This window comes from Dermacentor variabilis, chromosome 1 (genome assembly GCF_050947875.1).
Source record: "Dermacentor variabilis isolate Ectoservices chromosome 1, ASM5094787v1, whole genome shotgun sequence".
In the NCBI taxonomy this organism is placed as follows: Eukaryota; Metazoa; Arthropoda; class Arachnida; order Ixodida; family Ixodidae; genus Dermacentor; species Dermacentor variabilis.
In genome coordinates, this window is record NC_134568.1 from 29,882,295 (window position 1) to 29,906,294 (window position 24,000).

General features: G+C 45.5%; 1 protein-coding gene across 1 annotated transcript; it reads right to left on the reverse strand.

The window, feature by feature from the left end:
• LOC142570662 (uncharacterized) lies at positions 1-21,605 on the reverse strand. The gene is made up of 3 exons (XM_075679019.1): positions 21,342-21,605; positions 18,270-18,422; positions 1-138 (listed from the first exon to the last, which is right to left on the reverse strand). Exons 1-3 carry the CDS (start codon positions 21,593-21,595, stop codon positions 99-101), a joined length of 447 nt encoding a protein of 148 aa, XP_075535134.1. The 5' UTR covers positions 21,596-21,605; the 3' UTR covers positions 1-98.
• Positions 21,606-24,000: the final 2,395 nt, after the last annotated feature.

Below are 24,000 nucleotides of genomic sequence, written 5' to 3' on the forward strand. Positions count from 1 at the left end.
CAGCTGGGACGCGGTGCTGCCGAGATGGCGGCCGGCACAAGCGCGATGCTGCACCAGCTGACTGGCGCCTCCGGTCGACATCGCGCTGCGCCCCGAGCCTACACCGCCGTACGGCCGGCAACCCTGGGCCGGGGCAACCTGCCGGAAGAAGAGGAAATTGTGCGAGTCTGTGCGACTGAGCCACGAAGAGAATCAATAACTCTTAATAAATATCCTAATAAACTTAACACGTCTTAATAGATACGCACCAGCTCTCATATTTTTCTATTGTTTACCTTTATTTACTCAACGTATTGTCAATTGTATTTTTCACTTCACTTACTGTATTTCTGGCGTATACTCTTGCATTTTTGTTCAGATCATTGAAGTTCACATGATCTTTATGCCCTTATGCCCCCTTATGTAATGCGTTCAGGCCTTTAAGGATAAATAGATGAAATGAAGTGAAATGTGTAACATGCGGCACACGCAGGAAATAAAATATTTTGTATAGCAGATTGAAAGCCCCATCGGACCGTGTAGGACTATTCGAGTATTCGGGCGTGTCTGAAGCGGCTAATAAGGGGGTTTCTGTACGGATAATTTATTATGCTGCAGAGGAAACCATAGTTATTTCAAATTCTTTAGTTTGAAGAATGAACTGAACATATATCTGTCTCTTCTAGGCAAGAAGGCCTAACCGTAGTCACATGACGTTAGAACATTATCGAAGTTTTGCCTGAAATCATGCGCAACGATGTCACGAGGACCAAGGTGATTGTAGATGTTTGTTCGAGGAATAGGAGCAAGGAGAAGAGTATGCAGAGAAATCTAATACGAATGTATAGATACACCAAGGGCTCTGACGTCTCTGTGTCAGAGTGGTAACTAACCAGTGCCCCTATAACAGGATAGGCCATGTGTGACAAATAAAGAAATTCACAGAAGCCACTAAATCTCCCGCGCTATTCCATTAAGTGATATTTGTGATACCTATAAGTAGAATCATATGTGAAGGTAATATACATTATTTATTCTGTATTTACACACAATAATAGTGCGTTTACTGGTACTACTTTGTTGGTCGAATTTCCATGCTATACATAATGTTCCAACTAACGTTAGCCAAATTGTTAAAAAAAGCGTTTACAATATAGAATATGAGCTCCCACAGAGTTCGGTATTCAGTCCTCTTCAGCCACCGGGACGGTATTGTTATGTAATTACTTAGCGGGCCAGAGAAGGTTAGATAAAGAAGATAATTTTTAAACTAAGAATATGTCTTTCGACGAGGAAGCTTTGGTTAAGTCATTCACAGCTCTCACTGAATCTTTTTCAGCCCGATATGTCCTGCGTAATTATATTTTTCAGCACTTTCCCTGTAGCAAAAAAAAATGCGAAAAAATGCCGTGGTTTTAGGCTTCCGTGCTCCGCGACGCATGAGCTCCCAAAAAGTAGTAGAATAAACTAAATCCCCTCACTCCATGATTCGGCAACCACCAGGCCATGGCGAAGTGGAACAGCGGAGTTGGAATGATTCTGGAAATATTCCACACATTTTCCAACAATCGGTATGGAATGTAAGCGAAATGATGGACCAGTCGGCAAGGTGGCATGGTAGTGGAATGGGAGCCCGAGATTGCGCACTGTAGTTTGAATGGAATGGGCACGTAGTCCTTGAAAGGCAGTGTCTATTTTAAATGAGTCTACAAGACCGGAAAACTTGTCAATAAGACTAAAGCAGACGTGGTAAATTCGTTACACTTCTCAATTTTTACTCAATATCGGCTCTTTTAGTATTCACCTACAGGTGACCACCTCTGCAACGGTAATTATAAGGAACACGGTAGTCTACGCTTTCGAAGAGCCGGGAGAATTTCTGCATTCCGATCTTGAACAGCATTCAAAGACAACAGCTTGACCTGTACGACTCAAGGATTGAGGCCAAAAACAAACGGTCACACCCTGCGCAAGTCTACGTTGATTCGGAAAGCACACGATGTTTTTTTTCAGTCACTGTCTATTACCGAGAAGACGCGAGAAGAGGTAGAGAGGCGTGCTGAAAAAAATGGTGTTCGTAAACGCTCCAGTGGCTGTGAACAAAAAAAAATAGATCATCCCGCAATACATATCAATGCGTTTCACCTTTTGCTTCGTGTTAGTCTTCAAAGGAACAGAATGAGCTAGCTGGACGCATGACATGTGCAACCGTGTAAGATTATATTGTACTTTGCTTCACTATAATCAGAATTTCGTCAGAATAATGAAAGATTTTGTGAAATGGTGGATTTTATTCAGAAATCATATAAACCTTGCTTGTATTGCAACGAAGAGCACTGCGCGGGGCGTCCTTTAGGATCCCTACCGGGCCCAATATATTCAGGCCCTGTCCGGCCGGGTAAACCCGGTTCGGTTCAACCAGTTAGCCCTTGAGTGTATGCGAAGCATGGTGAAGTTCTCAGTTATTTTGAAGATACTAAACGCACACAAATTTGAAGAGGTAGATTTCACTGGGTCGCTTGCCGCTGGAGTTTCCGTTTTAAGAAATAAATAACAAATGTGGGAATATATTTAAAATAAATTTTGGGGTATTACGTGCCAAAGCCACTTGCTGATTATGAGGCACGCCATAGTTGAGGCCTCCGGAAAGTTGGACCACCTGGGGTTCCTTAACGTGCACAGGCCGCCATTGGAATCTGAACCTGGCAACGTTTGACGTTAGAACGTTGTCTAGTGAAGCGAGTCTAGCAGTGTTATTGGAGGAATTAGAGGGTAGTAAATGGGATATAATAGGGCTCCGTGAGGTTAGGAGGACAAAAGAAGCATATACAGTGCTAAAAAGCGGGCACGTACTGTGCTACCGGGGCTTAGCGGAGAGACGAGAACTGGGAGTCGGATTCCTGATTAATAAGGATATAGCTGGTAACATACAGGAATTCTATAGCATTAACGAGAGGGTGGGAGGCCTTGTTGTGAAACTTAATAAGAGGTACAAATTGAAGGTAGTACAGGTCTACGCCCCTACATCCAGTCATGATGACCAGGAAGTCGAAAGCTTTTATGAAGACGTGGAATCGACGATGGGTAAAGTCAAAACAAAATACACTATACTAATGGGCGACTTCAATGCCAGGGTAGGCAAGAAGCAGGCTGGAGACAAGTCAGTGCTGGAATATGGCATAGGCTCTAGGAATAGCAGGGGAGAGTTATTAGTAGAGTTTGCAGAACAGAATAATATGCGCATAATGAATACCTTTTTCCGCAAGCCGGTTAGCCTAAAGTGGACATGGAGGAGCCCGAATGGTGAGACTAGAAATGAAATCGATTTCATACTCTGCGCTAACCCTGGCATCATACAAGATGTAGACGTGCTCGGCAAGGTGCGCTGCAGTGACCATATGATGGTAAGAACTCGAATTAGCCTAGACTTGAGGAGGGAACGGAAGAAACTGGTACATCAGAAGCCAATCAATGAGTTAGCGGTAAGAGGGAAACTAGAGGAATTCCGGATCAAGCTACAGAACAGGTATTCGGCTTTAACTCAGGAAGAGGACCTTAGTGTTGAAGCAATGAACGACAATCTTATGGGCATCATTAAGGAGTGTGCAATAGAAGTCGGTGGTAACTCCGTTGGACGGGAGACCAGTAAGCTATCGCAGGAGACGAAAGATCTGATCAAGAAACGCCAATGTATGAAAGCCTCTAACCTTACACCTAGAATAGAACTGGTAGAACTTTCTAAGTTAATCAACTAGCGTGAGACAGCTCATATGAGGAAGTATAATATGGATAGAATTGAACATGCTCTCAGGAACGGAGGAAGCCTAAAAGCAGTGCAGAAGAAACTAGGAATAGGCAAGAATCAGATGTATGCGTTAAGAGACAAAGCCGGGAATATCGTTACTAATATGGATGAGATAGTTCAAGTGGCTGAGGAGTTCTATAGAGGTTTATACAGTACCAGTGGCACCCACGCCGATAGTGAGAGAGAATAGCCTAGAGGAATTCGAAATCCCACAGGTAACGCCAGAAGAAGTAAAGAAAGCCTTAGGAGCTATGCAAAGGGGGAAGGCAGCTGGGGAGGATCAGGTAACCGCAGATTAGTTGAAGGATGGTGGGAACATTGTCCTAGAAGGACTGGCCACCCTATATACACAATGCCTCATGACCTCGAACGTACCGGAATCTTGGAAGAACGCTAACATAATCCTCATCCATAAGAAAGGGGACGCCAAACACTTGAAAAATTCTAGACCGATCACCTTACTGTCCGTTGCCTACAAAGTATTTACTAAGGTAAGCGCAAATAGAATCAGGAACACCTTATACTTTTGTCAACCAAAGTACCAGGCAGGATTCCGTAAAGGCTGCTCAACAATAGACCCTATTCACACTATCAATCATGTGATAGAGAAATGTGCGGAATATAAGCAACCCTTACATATAGCTTTCATTGATTACGAAAAAGCGCTTGATTCAGTCGAAACCTCAGCAGTCATGGAGGCATTATGGAATCAGGGTGTAGATGAGATATATGTAAAAATACTGGAAGATATCTATCGCGGCTCCACAGACACCGTAGTCCTCCATAAAGAAAGCAACAAAATCGCAATAAAGAAAGGCGTCAGACAGGGCGATACGATCTCTCCAATGCTATTCACAGCATGTTTACAGGAAGTATTCAGAGACCTGGAGTGGGAAGCATTGGGGATAAATGTTGATGGAGAATACCTTAGCAACTTGAGATTCGCTGATGATATTGCCTTCCTTAGTAACTCAGGAGACCGATTACAATGCATGCTCACTGACCTGGAGAGGCAAAACAGAAGGGTGGGTCTGAAAATTATTCTGCAGTAAACTAAAGTAATGTTTAACAGTCTCGGAAGAGAACAGCAGTTTACGATAGGTAGCGAGGCACTGGAAGTGGTAAGGGAATACATCTACTTAGGGCAGGTAGTGACCACGGATCCGGATCATGAGACTGAAATAACCAGAAGACTCAAAATGGGCTGGGGTGCATTTGGCAGGCATTCTCAAATCATGAACAGTAGGTTGCCGCTATCCCTCAAGAGAAAAGTGTATAACAGCTGTGTCTTACCAGTACTCACGTATGGGGCAGAAACCTGGAGGCTTACGAAAAGGGTTCTGCTGAAATTGAGGACGACGCAACGAGCTATGGAAAGAAGAATGATGGGTGTAACGTTAAGGGATAAGAAAAGAGCAGATTGGGCGAGGGAACAAACGCGAGTTAATGACATCTTAGTTGAAATCACGAAAAAGAAATGGGCAAGGCCAGGATATGTATAATGAAGAGGAAGATAACCGATGGTCATTAAGGGTTACGGACTGGATTCCAAGGGAAGGGAAGCGTAGAAGGGGGGGCCGAAAGTTAGGAGGGAAGATGAGATTAAGAAGTTCGCAGGGACAACATGGCCACAATTAGTACATGACCGGGGCAGTTGGAGAAGTATGGGAGAGGCCTTTGCCCTGCAGTGGGCGCAACCTGGCTGATGATGATGACCTAAATATAAGTACATCGGTATTTTCGCATTTCGCCTCCATCTAAATGCGGCCGCCGTGGCCGGGATTCGATCCCACCAACTCGTGCTCAGCAGCCCAACACCATAGCCACTGAGCAACCACGGCGTATTGAGAAAATATCAAAGGAGCACGGCAGGAACACGACAAAGGCAGGACAAGGAAAATTGGTGTTACGCTCCCGTGATTGTGGGTGTGCTCCTTTTTTTGACAACACTGCAGTCTTGTTCAGAGACAAAGATGGTTGCACGCGCGTAAGTGTTGAAGCTACGGTAATGAATAGTGATGATTAGTAGTGCGTCAGCTCATCGCCTCTTTTGTTATTTGCGAAATGAACAACTTTTCTTGAAGGCAGCTGGTGACAAGTGCTTAGTAATGCACACGCGTTGGTATGATAAATTGATTCAATATGTTATTTTCTTCATTGTCTATTTTGCAGTATATATTCAGAACATCTGGCATTAAGCGTTAGTTGGAAGTTAGCGCCTTGTCATAAACGCACGGCGGCCCTCAGCCGCTAGGCTTCCACGGTGATGCTTCACCGCTAGACTCCAAACCCCGCTCCCTGGGAAGGTGCTTCGCCGCCGAGTTGAGGCCATGTCGGAACGCGCAGTGCTCTCTCCCTTGATGGCAGCCTTCTTGGACACACTGCACGCGCCCGGTAGTGCAGAGCTGCAACCTCCTCCTCCCGTCTACATAAAAGGCCGGCGCCTCTGGCGTTCCGTGCCTTTTCGTCATCGTACTTCGTCCTCGTTAAGAAGTAAACGCATTATTCCTTGGCCTACCTCTTGCCTCGTCACTGTCAGCATCTCCTTCAGCCCATACCTCTGACCTTCGTGTCATGCTGCCCATGGGAGCTTGGTGCCTCTCATAACAGCCTGTTTCGTTCGTGTCTCTGTCTGCTGCTTTGCAAGTTCTGCGGTAGAACACCAAAAAGTATCTTTGTATGTTTGTATCTAACGGTTTTCTCGCATGCCGGGGTCACTGTGTAATACATGGCTGAATGGTGAAAGCATCGGGCTGATATGCTTGGGGAACTGGTTTCGAAACCAACCGTCTGACAAACTTGACTCACTGAGTATGTGGGAATGTTGTATTTATGTATGTGCCGCTCTTCGATGAAACTCTTTGGCGCCAACATGGAGCACTAGGTATGTGCCAGTAAGTGCGTGCCGCTCATCAATGAACGGCATTTGAAGCAGACTTGTGCAAGCTTGGTATGTGCCACTCGTTACGGCGGTGGCAATACGTTGTTTTGCTGTATTGATTCAATGCTGAACCGATTAACGTCGATAGTCATCGCGAGGTGGGTTTTGCGGTTTTAAATGCGGTTAGCATTATTAGGATATTTCACGCATTTTGCCGGGGATATCTGTCGGTCTGTATATCTGGCTGCCTGTGTGGCCGCGTATCTAACAGTTTTCCCGCCAAATTGGATCACTGGGTAGTTCATGGTCTACTGGTTAGAGCATCGCGCCGTTGTGGTGAGGGAACCGGGCTCGAAAGCAATAGTCGGGCCCACATGGGTCATGTGTATGTGAGATTTTATATGTGCCGCTCATGAGTTAGCCCGCTTCACGCCAATTTGTGTTATTGGGGATGGGCTACTACTTAAGTGCACCTCTTCAATGAACCTTGTTCACCTCAACTTCGGTTACAGGGTTCGTGAATCTAGCCATGTGCCACACATCAGTGAACGTCATTGATGGCAATTTGGGTAATTCGGTGTGTGCAAGTGGGTACACGCCGCTGTTCAATGAACCTCTTAACCGCAAACTTGGTAATTGGGTGTATATCGCAGAATGTGCCAGAAGGTATGTGTCGCTATTCAATAAACGTTTTTCACGGCCAACTTCGGTTACTGAGTACGTTCCGCTCTTCAATGAACGTATTTTTCGCCGACTTGAGTCACTTGCTATGTGTAACTGGGTATATGGCGACCTTCAATGAACCTCTGTGACGCCAACTTGATTCACTGAGTATTTGCCATGCCACTTCGTATATACTCTGTCATTCAACGACAAAAGTCACAAATTTCTCCGATGGTGGGTGGAGTCGAACTCGTGTGATAAGTATTTAGAACATATTGTGTGAATTTTAATGCACACGTGCGCCACACGAGAAATTCGTTGTGGTGGCGCTAGATGGAGCAGTGCGTCCAGAGCGAAGCGCGAGAGAGGAGCCGGGCTGCATACATGCTTAACGCATGACGAATCTCTGCGGTGTCTATACAGTGTATTGCTACACTGCTTCATTGCCAATCGCATTAACGTCGACACTCATCGAAACATGTGTTCTGCCACAATAACTCTAGCCTACACCACCGGTGCGTCTCAAAAATGAGTAGCTGGCCCACGCTACCGGGGCATATAGTTGGCGTGGTGACCAATGGTACGATTTTCTCAGTGATAGAAGAGTACCGTTAATGTGCATTAATCTATGCAGTGCACCGCTGCCGTGTCGTGGCCTGCCCCTTAGAAAAATGAGGTTGGTCTGTCAATAGAAAGTCTATGTACTTTTTATAGACGACCTTGCCTTTCTATAGATTTGGTCTTTTGTTGATACAAAGTCCATAGACGAAAGTCGATAAGATTTCTATTTATTTATGTCTGCGGGCATTCTATAGACCGTCTGCAGAAAAAGTCGCTAAGACGTTTGTTTCTTTTTGTCTATGTCCGCTCTATAGACTGGCTGTAGATGACAGTCAATACAGCCTCTATTGGCTTTTGTCCAGTCTATACCTATTGTCTTCTATAGATGAGAGCCGATAAAGTTTCTATTCCTTTTCGTCTACTCGAATTCTATACACTGTCTGTAGATAGAAGTCGATATTTGTTTCGTTTTGTCTACTTTCGCCCTATAGATTACCTGTAGACAAAATTCGATGCAGTCTACATTTATCCTTATTGGTTCTTTGTCTATAGACTGTCTATAGACTGTCTATAGAATGTCTATAGACGATAGTCGGTAAGGTATTGATTACTTTTGTCTACTACCGGTTTATAGATTGTCTGTAGACAAAAGTTGATAAAGATAAGGTCTTTTTTTTCTATGATGGTGAGCTTGAAATTCACATCCTCCAGTACACAGCATTTGCCGGCTTGGAGTGACGCCAGTCACCGGCAAAAGATGCTGAAAACGAGTAGGGCTGTACTAATCCAGGTACAACCAAATTAGGAAGGCCCACTAAGCTTCAACAAGACACTCCCTCACCAGAACAGGAAATGGCCTCCCTGGTGCAGCATTCGGCGAACCCCTCACACATGGCTCTCTCAATTACCTAATGGCCTTCAGTACCCAGCAGCTGCGGAGCTCTTGACCAAGACGACGGGCAGACCTGTAACGCAGCAGAGTGTGCTAAAAATCTCTGGGTCCGGACAGGCCGCCAACGGAAACTGACCCTTGCACCCGAACCCTCTCGAGTGAGGGTAACTTAGCAGGACTCTTTGCGGAACTATCAGACATTGTTTGGGATATCATCGGCCTTAATGAGATTAGAAGAACTGGTGAAGCTTATACATTGCTGAATAACGGACATGTCCTCTGCTATAGACGTCTCCTAGATACGAAGCAATACGGGGTAAGATTCCTAATCCATAAGGACATAGCGGGCAACATTGACAACTTCTACAGCATTAATGAGAGGGTAGCTGCAATAAGAGGTGTAGATTAAAGGTGGTACAAGCCTACGCTCCAACATCCAGTCTCGATGATGAGGAAGTAGACCAGTTTTATGACGATGTTCAATTAGCGATCAGAAAAGTGCAAACTCAGTATAATGTTGCAATGGGCTACATCAGTGCAAAAGTGGGGTAAAAGGAGGCGGGTGAACAAGCAATTGGCAACTACGGCGTTGATTCTAGGAACGCTAGAGGAGCGATGCTGGTAGAATTCGCAGAAATGAATAAGCTTAGAATAATGAACCCCTTTTTCAGCAGGCGTAGCAAGAGAAAGTGTACCTTGAAAAGCCCTAACGGTGAAACAAGAAATGAAATTGACTTGATACTTTCTGCTGATCCCAGCATAGTGCGGGATTTAGAAGTGATAGGTAGGGTAAAGTGAAGTGATAATAAGTAAGTGAGGGCTAGGATTCACCTCAATTTGAAGGCAGAAAGAACAAAATTGGTCAAGAAGAAACAGGTCAACCTAGAGGCAGTGAGGGTAAAAGCATACAAATTCAGGCTGGTACTTGCAAACAAGTATGCAGCCTTAGAAGAGAGAGATGATGATATAGAGCTAATGAATGAAACCGTAACTAGGTTGGCTTCAGAGGCAGCAATATAAGTGGGAGGCAAGGCACCAAGGCAACCAGTAGGAAAACTCTCCCGAGTAACAAAGGACCTAATAAAGAAACGCCGAAAAATGAGAGTGTTCAACTAAAGAGATAAGAGAATTCGCGGAACTGCCAAAACTGATCAACAAGGCGAAAATAAGCGATATTGGAAACTATAACGTGAGAAAGGCTGAAGAAGCCGTAAAAAATGGACGCAGCCCGAAATAAGTGAGAAAGAAACTTGGCATAGGATAAACCAAGATGTATGCACTAAAAGATAAGCAGGGTAGTAGGATAGGGATAACATTAATAAAGTGCCGGCAAACGAAGGTTTATCGTGTCGTGACGCTATACAAGCGTCGACCCGGGATTATGCCCTATTCTGCACTACCCCAGTTGGGCCCGTTTGTAGCGGGTCATGGGGCTTGTGCTTTTCGAGCGCACCCCGGACCTTCTGGACGGCCCATAGTTGTGTGTCCATGTCTGCAGACTGCAGTGCACCTTGCAGTTCGGGCGGGAAAAACCTGGAGGTAGCTGCTGTCGGGAACATGGCACAGTCCCAAATGATGTGCCATTGGTCCACTGGACCCGCTGCACAAACACCGCTCACCCCACTCGGATAGAGCTCCGGGTGAAGCACGTGCAGCATTGCGGGGGCGAGGAGTGAACGCGGTCTGTTTTTGCCTTAGGATTACGGCCTCCTCCCTACTGAGTGCCAGGTGGGGAGGCGGCATTGCAGGGTAATATCATCAGCAATCTCTAAGATATAGTAAAAGCAGCGGAAGAATTCTATGCTGGCCTGTGCAGTACCCAGAGCAGTCGGGAACCTCAATTAGAAACAGTAATGAACAGGATGCAGAAATTCCTCCTATAACTAGCGATGAGGTCGGAAGGGCCTTGCAAGACATGAAACGAGGAAGAGCGACAGGAGAAGATGGAATAACGGTCGATTTATTCAAAGATGGATGAGGCATAATACATGGAAAACTGGCGGTTCTTTATAAGAAGCGTCTATCGACTGCAAGGGTCCCAGAAAGCTGGAAGAATGCAAATTTTATACTAATTCACACAAAGGGAGACGCTAAATAATTGAAAAATTATAGGCCCATTAGCTTACTCCCAGTATTATATAAAATATTTACCAAAATAATCTCCAAAAAAATAAGGCCAACACTGGACTTTAGTCAACCAAGGGAACAGGCTAGCTTCAGGAAGGGACACTCTACAATGGATCACCATCCATGTCATTAATCAGGTAATGGAGAAATCCGCTGAGTACAATCACCCTCTCGATTGCGGGCGAGCTCCACCACTGGAAAAGCAGGCGCCACCGTCAGCGTGACATGTATGAGGGATCACGTGGAAACAGCGACCGCGTCGGCTACTTCGGAAGCGCCGAAGCGAGCTGAAAACGAAAGTTTAAAGTCCCACCTGCGCTGCGATTCTGATTAAGCGTTGAGGCTTTCACGCCTTGGGTGTCTCCTTGACAAAATTTGAAATCACTATAATAGGTAGTGGCTGCCTTTGGAGGCGTGCAGCATGGTAGGCTACGGCTCGGTGCCACATGCAGGGCCGGACGTGCGCAACGGAGCCCCGGTGACAGCCTTATTCACACGTAGCCGCAGGACACGAAGCTGCGTGAAGCTTGGCTCGCGAAACTTAGGACCGGCAAACAGCCATCAGCTACAACTCGGGTATGCAGCAAGCACAGTAGCAGAAAACGCGCACTGAGACGTTCGCCCGCGCTCGCTGGCCGACTAATGTCACGACGGTTTGGCCTATGAACTTGTTGATGCTAGACACTGGGAAGTTTACGGAAATGGAAAGGGAGTGGTAAGAAACACATTAAACAAAGACATGGCATATGGTCATGTTTGTGTTATGAATTAACGCACTGGATTACGAAAAATCAGCGCGAAATTGCCCGCTGAGTGCATACAGTGGGACGCAACTTTAGAAATAATATTGAAACGTCCAAGAAATTAGAAGAAAAATAATACTGAATCGTCGCGACGGTACATCACAAGCGCCGTAGGCGTCGAAGTCTCTTGTTAAAACGAAATTGTTTTTGAACAGCTCTGATAACGTCCATGCAACATTGGTTACTTGTGGACTGTCAAATGCTCATATTCTGCGGGCTAAATCTCACGGCATGGTGCGAAAACGCACTCACAGCGAAAGCAAAACATTGTGCGCGGACATGCATGCAGATGCGCAGCCGGTCGCTGCGAACACGTGCGATCGCTGCATGCATTGAGGCTTCGTTCTGTTATGCGCCATTTGGTTATACGGACAACCCTCTGTAAGAACATTATTTCACATAGTTTGCGCTCAGCGAGTGCCGACCTTTCACGCAAGCCGGTTCGGGAGACTCCATCGCGGCGACCGCGCGCAGCGGTTTTCATTGTACGTATTCGGTAAAGAGATGGCGTCTATAAATAATGCTGCGCTTTCAGTTTGCCCAAGACTATTATATCGACAAAGGTTCCCTCGTTTTGAGAGTACTTCCAGAAATATACAGGAGGGCTGCCACGTAATGTTTTTATTAAGCGCCGTAAGCCAAACCTATGAGGAGCGCGAAGCGTGATCCCTCATACTACGCAAGGGCGGCGCTTTCGACAGATGGCGACTCCGTAAGTCCTCCCCTCAAATATGGCTTTCATGGATTACGAAAAAGGCATTTGATTCAGCAGAGATACAAACAGTCATAGCGGCATTACGTAATGAAGGAGTACAAAATGCTTACGTAAATACCTTGGAAGATATCTATAGAAGTTCTACGGGTACCTTAATTATACACAAGAAAATCAGGAAGATACCCATAAAGAAAGGGGTCAGACAGGGAGACACAATCTCTCCAATGCTATTCACTGCGTGCTTGGAAGAAGCATTCAAGCTATTAAACTGGGAAGGGTTAGGAGTAAAGATCGACGGCGAATATCTCAGCAACCTTCGGTTTGCCGATGACATTGTTCTATTCAGCAACAATGCAGACGAGTTACAACAAATGATTGAGTACCTTAACAGAGAGAGTGTAAAAGCGGGATTGAATATTAATATGCAGAAGACAAAGATAATGATAAATAGCCGGGCAAAGGAGCAAGAGTTCAGGATCGCCAGTCGGCCTCTGGAGTTTGTGAAGGATTACGTTTACCTTGGTCAATTAATCACAGGGAACCCTTATCATGAGAAGCAAATTCACAGAAGATTAAAAATGGGTTGGATCGTATACTGCAGACATTGCCAGCTCCTGATTGGAAGCTCACCATTATCATTGAAAAGGAAAGTCCACAATCAGGGCATTTTACCAATGCTGACGTATAGGGCAGAGACTTGGGGACTGACAAAGAAGCTTGTGAACAAGGACAGCGCGAAGAGCGATGGAACGAAGATTGCAAGGCATAACGTTAAGGGACAGAAAGAGAGCGGTTTGGATCCGAAAGCAAACAGGTATAGACGACATTCTAATTGACATCAAGAGAAAGAAATGGAGGTAGGCAGGTCATGTAATGCGTAGGTTAGATAACCGTTGGACCATTAGGGTTACAGAATGGGTACCAAGGGAAAAGAAACGCAATCGAGGACCACAGAAGACTAGGTGGAGCGATGAAATTAGGAAATTCGCGGGTGCTAGTTGGAATCGGTTGGTGCAGGACATGGTTAATTCGAGATCGCAGGGAAAGGCCTTCGTCGTGCACAGGACATAAAACAGGCTGCTGCTGCTGCCGATGATGATGATGATGTGTACATTTCTTTTTGTCTATTCCCAGCCTACATAGTTCTACACACACACACACACGCACACACGCACACACACACACACACACGCACGCACGCACACACATACACACACACACAGACACACACACACACACACACACGCACGCACACGCACACGCACACGCACGCGCACACGCGCACACACACACACACACACACACACACACACACACGCACGCACACACGCACACACGCACGCACGCACGCACACGCACACACACACACACACACACACACACACACACACACGCGCCGCTCGAGGCACATTGCCTGTAATCGCGGGCGTCTTCATGTTCGGGAAAAACACTTCTATGGAGCACGTCTTGAGCAACAGAAAGCTATATCGGGAGTTTCTCATGTTGCTCTACATTTAGCCATTGACAATTTTATCTAATTATAGTAATTGAGAAATTATAATAACACTAACTATCTAATCAGGGGGAATGTAAAAAAATCTCCAAGCGACGACAAACAACATTATCTTGGTTCTCTCCAGCTACGTAGCATTTCCATATTGCAAAGACTAGCTCAACTTAAGTGAAAATCCCCGTATACTTCTTTACAATTCGAATTGTTCTCCACGGTTTTCTATATCACAGCCGATGAAGGCTATGGGGTGGCGCGTCACCAAAGGCCATGTTAACTTGAGCGAACTGCACGTATACCGATTGTGGTAAGGTGTGAGATGAAGTAGAAAACAGCATGAAGCCTGCGATAAGCTCAGTCACTCGCTACTCCGTAATTTAGCCGAAAGAATTAGAGAACAATAAATTAGTTGCTCGGGGAAGCACCTTTACAGGTTTCAAACTGAAGGCATCGCGTTTGACGATAGTTGGAAGATTTCATTTTTGTTCTGTCTCTTTTATGAACAGTTTAGCAGCAGAAGTTATTTTTCGGGCTATTTGAAAAGCGTTAAGCGCCTTTCCATGCTTCGGCGTTGTGCAGTTTACGTGCTGTTAATCACTAGGCAGCTGCTGACGCAGTGTCGCATTTCGCCAATCGTGCATGGTATGAAGCCCTTGTCGTGCGTAATAAGTGTTCCGGCTTTCATTAATGTTGCGTTCAGTGCCGTCTTCTACAGACTGTATACTACATGCGCTGTAGAAAAGAAAAAAAAAACAAGCCAGATTATCCATTTGGTGGTCTTTTCTTAGTAGATAAGGCACATATTATTAAAATAATTTAGCATACATTGCACTTGTTCTATCCTTATCAACAGACCTAAGAGACCGCAACATGTTTTAGCTGATAAGTAACCTTATCAATACCCGCCCCCCCCCCCCCCCATTGATGAGCATTCTACTGAAATTGTGGCAAATGTATTCATCTCGGAGTATGAGGAAAGAGCCCATGCAGACTGTTCTAAGCGGAAATAAATTGCAATTCATAACGTGATTGTTCAAAACTGCAGTCACTATTCGCAGCATGTTCGTTCGGCACGGGCATATTGCATTAATACCCGAAAAAATGTGCACATTCCAGCCGGGTATCTTTGTTTCAGCAATTATTATTATAGGAATTGTTTGGGATTCTCGCATTTGTTTATTATTTGGATAAATACGCTATGTGTCACTTGAACCTGTCTTGAAACAAAACGTACCGTTCATACTGTAGCATAATTTATAAAGGAAAAATCCGACATCCACCCGTTCGTAGCAATTGCTACAAACGAAACCCATAGGTTCCTCGAAAGAAAAACCTCGCAGTTGAAGAAATATTCGTCGCGCAGCAGGGCAAATTTTTTTTCTGTTTATGCAACATATGAGAGTGCAGCTGGTTCAGGAGATTTATTAACCTATCGTTATTAATGCATAAGTACAGATGAGAAGCAACACGTCAACATACATAATACACATTCAAAATTTTTTGTGGCGCCATATGTAAACGAAAATGTTAACTAACTTGTAGATAACAGATAGCTAACAGATATCGTACGATTAAGCGGTTGAACTGCATGCAACTGTAATATTTCTTAAATGTTCTCGTGCACAAATACTCGTGCAGTCTTCCATAGAGATTCTCGGCTACATGCCTTTGAGATTTTTCGACCGCGTCCAACCGCATGCATGATTTTCTATGTACAGTTCCCTGGGTATGTTCCCATATGCATGCTGGATGCAGTACATATTTAGAGACATTTCCAATAAACTGCTTATTAGCAACCCCAGCAGCGAGTGTTTATATATAATCGAAACATAGTTGGCAAAATATATTATTTATATAGCTAGTATATAGGTTGTCGATCCCGGCTATTTTAGCCAATCTGGGCAACGAAAATAAAAGATTTAAAAGAACCCGGTGCAAGATATACTAGAATAAAAAGACCTACAAGCCATATCTCTGACGGCTGCACACTATAAGTCCTAAATTCAGATCTTACTGCACTGTCTTTTTTTGCATTATTCTTCGTTGAACAGCTTCACTGAATTTATGTTAGCTCGGACACCCTGTATCGACAACAGTCCACAAATAGTGTAAGGCTAAAGTCTATGCATTAGCTATAGACCGATCTGCAGGAATTTTCTACAGACAGTCTATGAACTTATGACCTTACCCTTTTGTAGCTAGTCTAAAAAATGTGCGAGTCTATAGACACTCTATAAACTGTTTATAGATTAATGAAAATTCATGTTTGTAGACAAATGTCTGCAGAATGTCTATAGAGAAAAGTGTATAGGACTATACAGTTCTACTTTTGTAGACTATTATGCTAAGTCTATAGAATGCCTACTGACAAATGTCTATAGATAGCCTATAGACATTTGCTTATAGACATGTTACACACTTCAGTCTGCAAAAGGAAAACTGTATATAGCTCCATTTTTGTAGACTGAAGTTTGTGTAATGTCTATAGACAGATGTCTATAGATAGTATAAAGACATTTGCTTATAGACATTTTATAGATTTGAGTCTACAAAAGTAGAGCTGCTGCATAGAGTTCTATTTTTGTAGACTGAAGTCTATGGAATGTCTATAGACAAATGTCTATTGATAGCCTATAGACATTTACTGATAGACATATTATAGATTAGAGTCTACAAAAGTAGAACTGCTGTATAGAATTCTTTTTTTCTACAATTTCTATTTTATAATTTTTTTAGCTTTTGTTTGGAGAAACCTAGAGAGTGTCTAAGCCTTTGCTTTGACTCTTGGCTTTTTTTATGTGGGAGGTGTTTCGGAAGAGATGACCAAATAAATCACAGGCTTGCAGCCTGTCATACGGCCAACTATAACGAATTTGACATGTCTTGGAGACATTTGTTTTAAAAGTGCAACAACAGAACATATTTTTCGATCACGTCATTTATTTGCGATTTCAGCCCGCACGGCTAAGATTACTGCTGAAACAGCCCTGGTTAAGAGCAGTGTACATATGTTAAAGAGATTACCGGCAACAATGCACTGCAAGGACAACAGGCCCCATAGCGTGTTTGTTCTCGTGGGAAAAATAGTACGTGACATTACTTGTAACGTTGTGAACAGGTCAAAAATATGTGTTAGTTAATAGGCCCGCAAGAGGGACGGGGGAGGGGGGGAAGGTGGCGCAAGTAATAAGGAATTGTACCAATAGCGTTTTACTTACTGTAATTGGAGGATTGGAATAGATTAGTTCAACCACTCGAGGAGTGGGAATGGTCCAACTGTCAGAATCCCGACGAGTTAAAAGGAGGGGAATCAGATAAACCACAACTCTGCGGATTGGAGTAGGAATAGAATCGAGCGCCCCCACTCTCGGCACCATGCCATTACATCCAGTGCTTGGACCAATTCGAGCGCAGCTCTACAAACACAAAGACGACCGCACCACCTGGGCGAAACGCGTCGAAGGCCCGTCAGCTGCCGCACCATCACGCGCCGCCAACGAGCAATCCTGCACAACCTAAATATATAGGCAGTGCGCAGACTGGTACCCTAGGTAGGGGCTAGAGCTCGCGAAAACTATAGTGTTTTCCCCAACTGGGCGGAGTACCAGGCGACCAAACTCCTTGCCCTGCGCACGTTGCCGTACGACGCCATCTGGCGTCTACCTTCATGAGATCCCGATACAAACACTGGTGCCACGCTGCTATTTTCAAAGGCCCCCACTTGGTGAAGCGACGGGGCCCGCCCAGGTCAGGGGACATTGGCTTGGTCCGATACACAGATGACAGTAAACTGAGCGTGTCCAATTAGCAGCAACCAGGTTCCCCAGCTAGTATTAATGACTAAGCACTATATGGGTGCTTCCCCGGGACAGACGTCCGTCCGTCTGTCTGAACGCATGACACGATGCCCTCCATAAGTATACATGGGATCCTAAGGGAGTATATATTTATTATTTATATAAAAATACCTTGCAGGCCTCAAAGTAAGGCATTCAGTAAGGGGGGCAGCACATAGACAATACATAGAACATATGACATGTATAGAACCGTACCAGTTTACATACTACAACCGTAAGTGCAACCGAGGTAAAAAAGAATTACTTAGCTCACGATTCACTCATAAAAAAACGTAATATAATGATCGATACTATCGCCTCGGCGATAGTATTGCCGTAAGGTATGCGCTAATTGGCTGGTTGAGCAAAATCGCATTAGGCAGCTGATACGTTTTTGCTAAAACAATCAATCAGTGCGCGCAGATGGTGAAGGCGTGGCCGAGCCGATAGTATCGCCGAAGTGGATCGTTTCAGGATACGGCCCCAGTTAGCCTCACCTCGTGCGTAGCCTCCAAAGGCAGCTGCTGCTTGGCGTAGCCATCCCGGCCATGTCGCTGTTGCACTCGGCCTTGCAGTAGCTCAGCGTCGTCAACCGAAGCGGCAGCGTGTCGCGCAGGTGCATGTGTGGTCTGCAGCCCAAGACCTCGAACCTGTAATCGGGCCAAGCAACTGCGCTCCAATCCTTGTCGGGGTGATTCCCACTCACGGCAGCTTGAACTCCACGCGTAATCTGCTTCTCCGAAATGCGTTGACAACACAGGCCGTAACTGAACACAGCGTTTGAAACGCACTTGCCAAAGACTGCAGCTGTTTCAATAAAACGTTTCCTTTTTTGTATGTTATGGCGTTTTCGGATGAGCTGTGCTGCCAGTGCTTACCCAAGTCTACCAGAGCACTGAAAGACCAATAGCTACTGTTCGGCCTATTCATAAATCACTCCTGGTCGATGTGATTGCCGCCAGTTTACTGGACAGTTTCTTCTTGAGGCATAGGACGCAAAATTTGCTTTTTCCCAAGGAAAAGAAAAGGAAATTGTTTCTGCTGCGGCCTTTCTTCCAAGATTCAGTGGAGGGCAGCTCAGCTGTTCATTTTTCGCCGAGCTGGGTTTAGAATTCATTAGGCGGCATCTGCAGGAATTCTCTCGCTTTGCAAAGTGTATACGAGTGCAGTTTTTTCGTTTGTTAAAATGTTAAGCTCGCCTCGATCATTGAAGGAGCCTGAATGGAATCTCTTTCCACCACAACAATATCCCGTCTTCGCTTCTAGAGCATTCTCTTGTGACACCGCGCCGACTAAGTTTTGTGCAACCCTCTTTTGGCAGTTAAAGGGTGCATTCATATTCGTCTGCTAAGTAGATGCCAAGTAAAGAGTGAATGACGAAAGTACGCAATACTTGCTGTGTTCGCGTAAACCGATCGACGACTTCTTTCTAGGTACCAAACTCGAGGGCGGATAAATCGTGCCCGACAGGTGCGTGATTCCCCTGACCCGTGGTTGTTCTTTCTACGAAATTTCGCGTGCATATATAGCGCAGGTCGCGGCGCTCTCCACGAGAAACGAGCGTGCATTACCACTGATGTGGGTGCCTCCATCGTGCCTCCGCGCAGACAAGGTGGATCGCCAGAATCGGTGATTAGCGGCGGGCACGTCGTCGGCGGTACGCAAGACGCGACATGTCATCTCAATAGTGCGTCCGATGAGCGCTACTTGCATTGTGAGCGAACATTGCAGTGTGCAGTGTGTGAGCATTGCAGTGCTGCATACACACACCTTGCGTTTCTACCGCTCGATCGATTGTACTGACTTCAATGCTCCGTTTTTTTGTAGCTTCCGTAAAATGAAATTTCAATACACGATACAGTCTGATTTGTTGCGCGTCTATTTATGGAAAATACTACAGTCAGTTGTGAAGAAGTTTTACTGCCATGAGGGATTGGCCGTATGTGTAAATATATAAATAAAATAAAAGTGGACTCTGAAGCCTTTGTCAAACCCAGTTCTGGAGATGTATTCTCGGGCGATCACTTGCGGCGGCGGTATAGTGGGCAGGCCAAACGCGAGAAAGGATTCCTCGTTGGCGCACGTGGACTGAGTCTCACGAAATCTCGCGAAAGTGGCACTATCTCTGATAGTGGTCGCACGAGAATATCTCCTCCGATTATGACTACCGAAAGGTTTGTGCCTGCAGGTCATCGCCCATGTACATCTCTTAAAGTGCAAAGCCCGCAATATAGTGCCGACGTCCCGGGTGCATTTGGCGCATGAGACCGGTGCAGGAGATTGACCGCGAAAGTGCAAAACTAGCGAAGCAAGTGGCACTACTTGCAAGATGAAAGAAACAAAAGAAACAGGAGTGGTTGTCCTCCGACTTCTCTGAAAAATGTATACATTTCTCGCGAACCGTATTTGCATCCGCAAAGAAAATGACGTCGTGCGGTACCGCAATTTGAGCTCGGCGACTAAAGAGGAGGGTTTAGCTCAGTACCAACTCCTATTTCTCTAAACGCAGAAATGTTGTGATTAGACAACAGAGCTCAACCGATTTGCATGAGAGTTGATTCTTTTATGTGCGCTTACATTCCGATAGGCGCAACCAGAATTTCGGTTTAGGGCGTATGAGCTTTTACTAGTTTTGCAGAAATTGGTACGTTAAAGATATATATATAAGCACTAAGCATGAAGATTCTTAACTCTGCAACAAAAAAAAAAGTACCGTTGTTCTGTAAACCTGTTAGAGCATCTCTTACGGGCAAATGTGACACGCGAGTTCAAAGGTTACATGAAATTGATGCAATATTTGCAAGGGTTGTTTAAGCTACTTACTCACACATTAGTGGTATACTTAGCGCAGTGTTTAATTGATCACTTTTATTCTTGTTATATGTTTTTAAATGTGCAGTTTGCACCATTGCGATGTTACGCCTTTGTGAGGCAGCGTGAGGCAGCGTGAGGCAGCGTGAGGCAGCTGTACATCCTCCGGAAGGTGGTTAAGACTTCATCTGCCTTCACCGCCTAATGTGAAGCGACCAACGGAAAAGTGTCGACGCCCAAGCGCACATCAAGGTCAGAGCATGGTAAAAGCAGCAACATGGATGCGCCAGCTAATGATGCGTGCGACTGCTTAAAGGGGCATATCAAGAAGGAACCTAACTACCACGCAGGTGTCTCAAGATCACACTGTGCTAAAATGTGAACGAAACGGTGCGTTGTGTACGGTCGGCGAGGGCATTTAGAGTTTTCTTTTTATTTCACTTCTGTGACTACATTATCATCGCTCTGCGACAACAGCGTAGTTATTGCAACAACACGAAATACTGTTGCTGGCTTAGCGCAATGCGAGGTGTATAAGCACGGCAATAAATCGCATTACTATACGCAAATCAATATGTCTTATGCACCCTGGCTGATACACCTTACTACAGCTATACTTTCCTTATAGGGCACAGTAATAAATAACCTCAATTACGTTTTGTTAGCAGGACATAGCAAATAGTAAATGTCATTTCACAAACTGAGGATATTCGTAACGGCCCTTGGATATGGCGCACAAAAGACCCAATTATCTTTACCTGAATATCATTCGGTGCCCGGTGCCCTGCGATACGTCCTCCACCTGGAGTCCAGCTCCTTGCACGGTGCACGGTGCTTGCATGGAGTTGTACTCAGGCAGGTTGTCCTTGACGTCCGCCTCAACGAACCGGTCGCACTCGGCCCTCGGAACCAGTCTCCGCCGATGTGCGGCGCTGCTGCTGCAAGCCTCCTCCTCAGCCATGTTCACAGTCTTGACCGCAGGGTCGCAGCTGCTCGGGAGGACGTCCTCCATGGCCAAGTAGCCGAACGTGTAGGACGCGTCTCCCTTGGCTTTCTCTGGAAGTAGGTCGTGCAATATGGAAGAAGGCATCTTCTGGGGTGACGGCGCTTCTGAGAAGGCGGATGCACCGCCGTGGAGGATACGATAAGCTCGGATGCCGCTCGGTACATCGATTCCCATGGCTGACGCTAAGCCAGGCCCGTTCTTCGGAGAGATGCTCGGATATGCGCGCGCCACAGCCCCCGGCGCGTTCGAAAGTGCGAGCAGGCTTTTCCTGTGCCACACGAGCCTCTCGCGCCAGCGCACGAGGGCACGACCTCGGTGTCGTTCTTCTTTTTCCTTTACTCCATCTTGAGGTTTGTGTTTCGACTGGTCTCCAATATCTCATCGGTCCTCACTTTAAAACATTTCGACGATGGCAATGACTCTGGAAAATAAAATATCCCAGGCAGAGAGAGATAGAGACAATAAACACTTTTATTTACCGTGTAGTCCATTGTAATACGACTCCGATTCGGACCAAATGTGGGATAATGGGATTTCCAGGCAGATCAAACAGTTAGCAGGAATTCGGAATAATCTCACCTTGCTAAATTTTGTTTTCTTAATTATCTGTCTATACATTTTTGTATTCTTTCTTTTTAATTCTATTTTTCACAGCATGACATTTTTTGCCGTAAGTGTCAACTTCCAAATCGCCTTTATCCTTTTTTTTCTCTTTCCCCTTAACTTTTCTATATTCAATTCACATAAGCTCTGAATTAGTGGACAATCGCCCACTGCACGAATGCGTGACGTACCTCCGTAAAAAAAAAAGAAGAAAAAAGAAAACAAGAACCAGGCGCGAATTGCCAACAAACTGCTAACATCAATGTGATTACAGTAATTGTGACATAAGAATAATTATTTCCTTTGGACTTGCTGTAGAAAATTAAGCATTATCACCATCTACTCGTTGTTTTTGCATTCGTAAATGGGGTGTCCTGGGTGGCGTTAGCCACGTTTTAAGAAATATCAATCAATCAATCAATTTATCTAACTATAAAATCTTACCAAGGTATTCAGGCACGAAGAAAACTGGCATACAGTGGCAGCAAGTTGATAAGCGTACAGAGAGCACTTTGGTTAATAAATAACCTCCTGCGTTAGAGTAAATTTACATGTAACATATACACAACTAGGCACATCTTATAAACACATCTAATTATACAAGTATGAAATTCGCTCTTCGCAACATATCAATAAGGAAAATAAAGGGTCGATGTGCTGCAGAAGTACTGTGAGGACATATGAGGAATAGAAATTACTAGGAACAGAACTGTTGATAAAGCTTATACTCAGTTACTGGCAGTATTTACTTAATACCGCGGCTGCTGGGGGGTACATTCTAAATTTATGTCACTCGTATAACAAGACTTGAATTCTAAACGTATCACTCGTTTTAACGCAATCAGTACGACATTCGTTGAGTTTCTTTTGTTCTAGATTACGTGTGGTAGACCGGTGGAATTGATCTTTAATTGAGCCTTTAAGTGGTTTAAAATACGCACAATTATTTGACCTTAGAGTGTCCGATCATTGGTCCTCTACCAGCTGCAATTATTCTGGTATAAATATCCGACTAAAGAGAGAAGATAATTTAAACAAGTTTTTACCTTTTGAATTCTGTGCCTGGCTTCACACCGGAAATCTTGTGGGGTCTTAGGGTCTCACAGAAGTACTGACTCCCGCGGGTTCGAGCTTAGCGAGGCACAGGGCTGCGTCAGTGGTCGCCTCGAGCGCCGCTGCGCGCGAGCTCAGGCCGCAAGGGCAAAAGGGCGACGCACGCAAGAACACAGTATTGCCCTGAGTTAACTGATACAGTTTATTGTATCTGGCGCCACCAGACATTGCACAAACGCCTGGTCTCAAGGCGGCGGGGAACCAAAGGGGTCCCCCACCAAGGGCGGAAAATGTAGTCAGGGACGCCGATAGCACGTCGCTGCGAGAGCACAGGCTGAAGCTGGGACACGGCACTAGGAAAAGTCCCGGCGGCTATGCTACTTGCTCTCGCGACAACCAATGGGCCAATTCGCGAGAACTCGGGCAATCTCCTTCGAATTGGGCCTCCGATGAGTGCGGCTCGGCGTGGTACGACCTCGCGCGAGCACTAGGCACCCGTTCTTCGGCTTAGCGTCCGGACAGGATGAACACGAGGTACGCGCTCCCCGCACGGGCAAAGGCACCGTGCGTGAGCTCAGACCTAGTCACAAAGGTGTCGGCGGACGAGAGGAAGCATGTACGTACCCGGTACAGTCCCGAGGGAGAACAGGCACGCTAACCCCACGAGAGTAGCCGCCAGGGGCCGTTTCGTGACGTCGAAGCTCCACCCCATGCTCCGCCCTCACCGCGAACCATCGCTAGTGGAGCGCCACCGC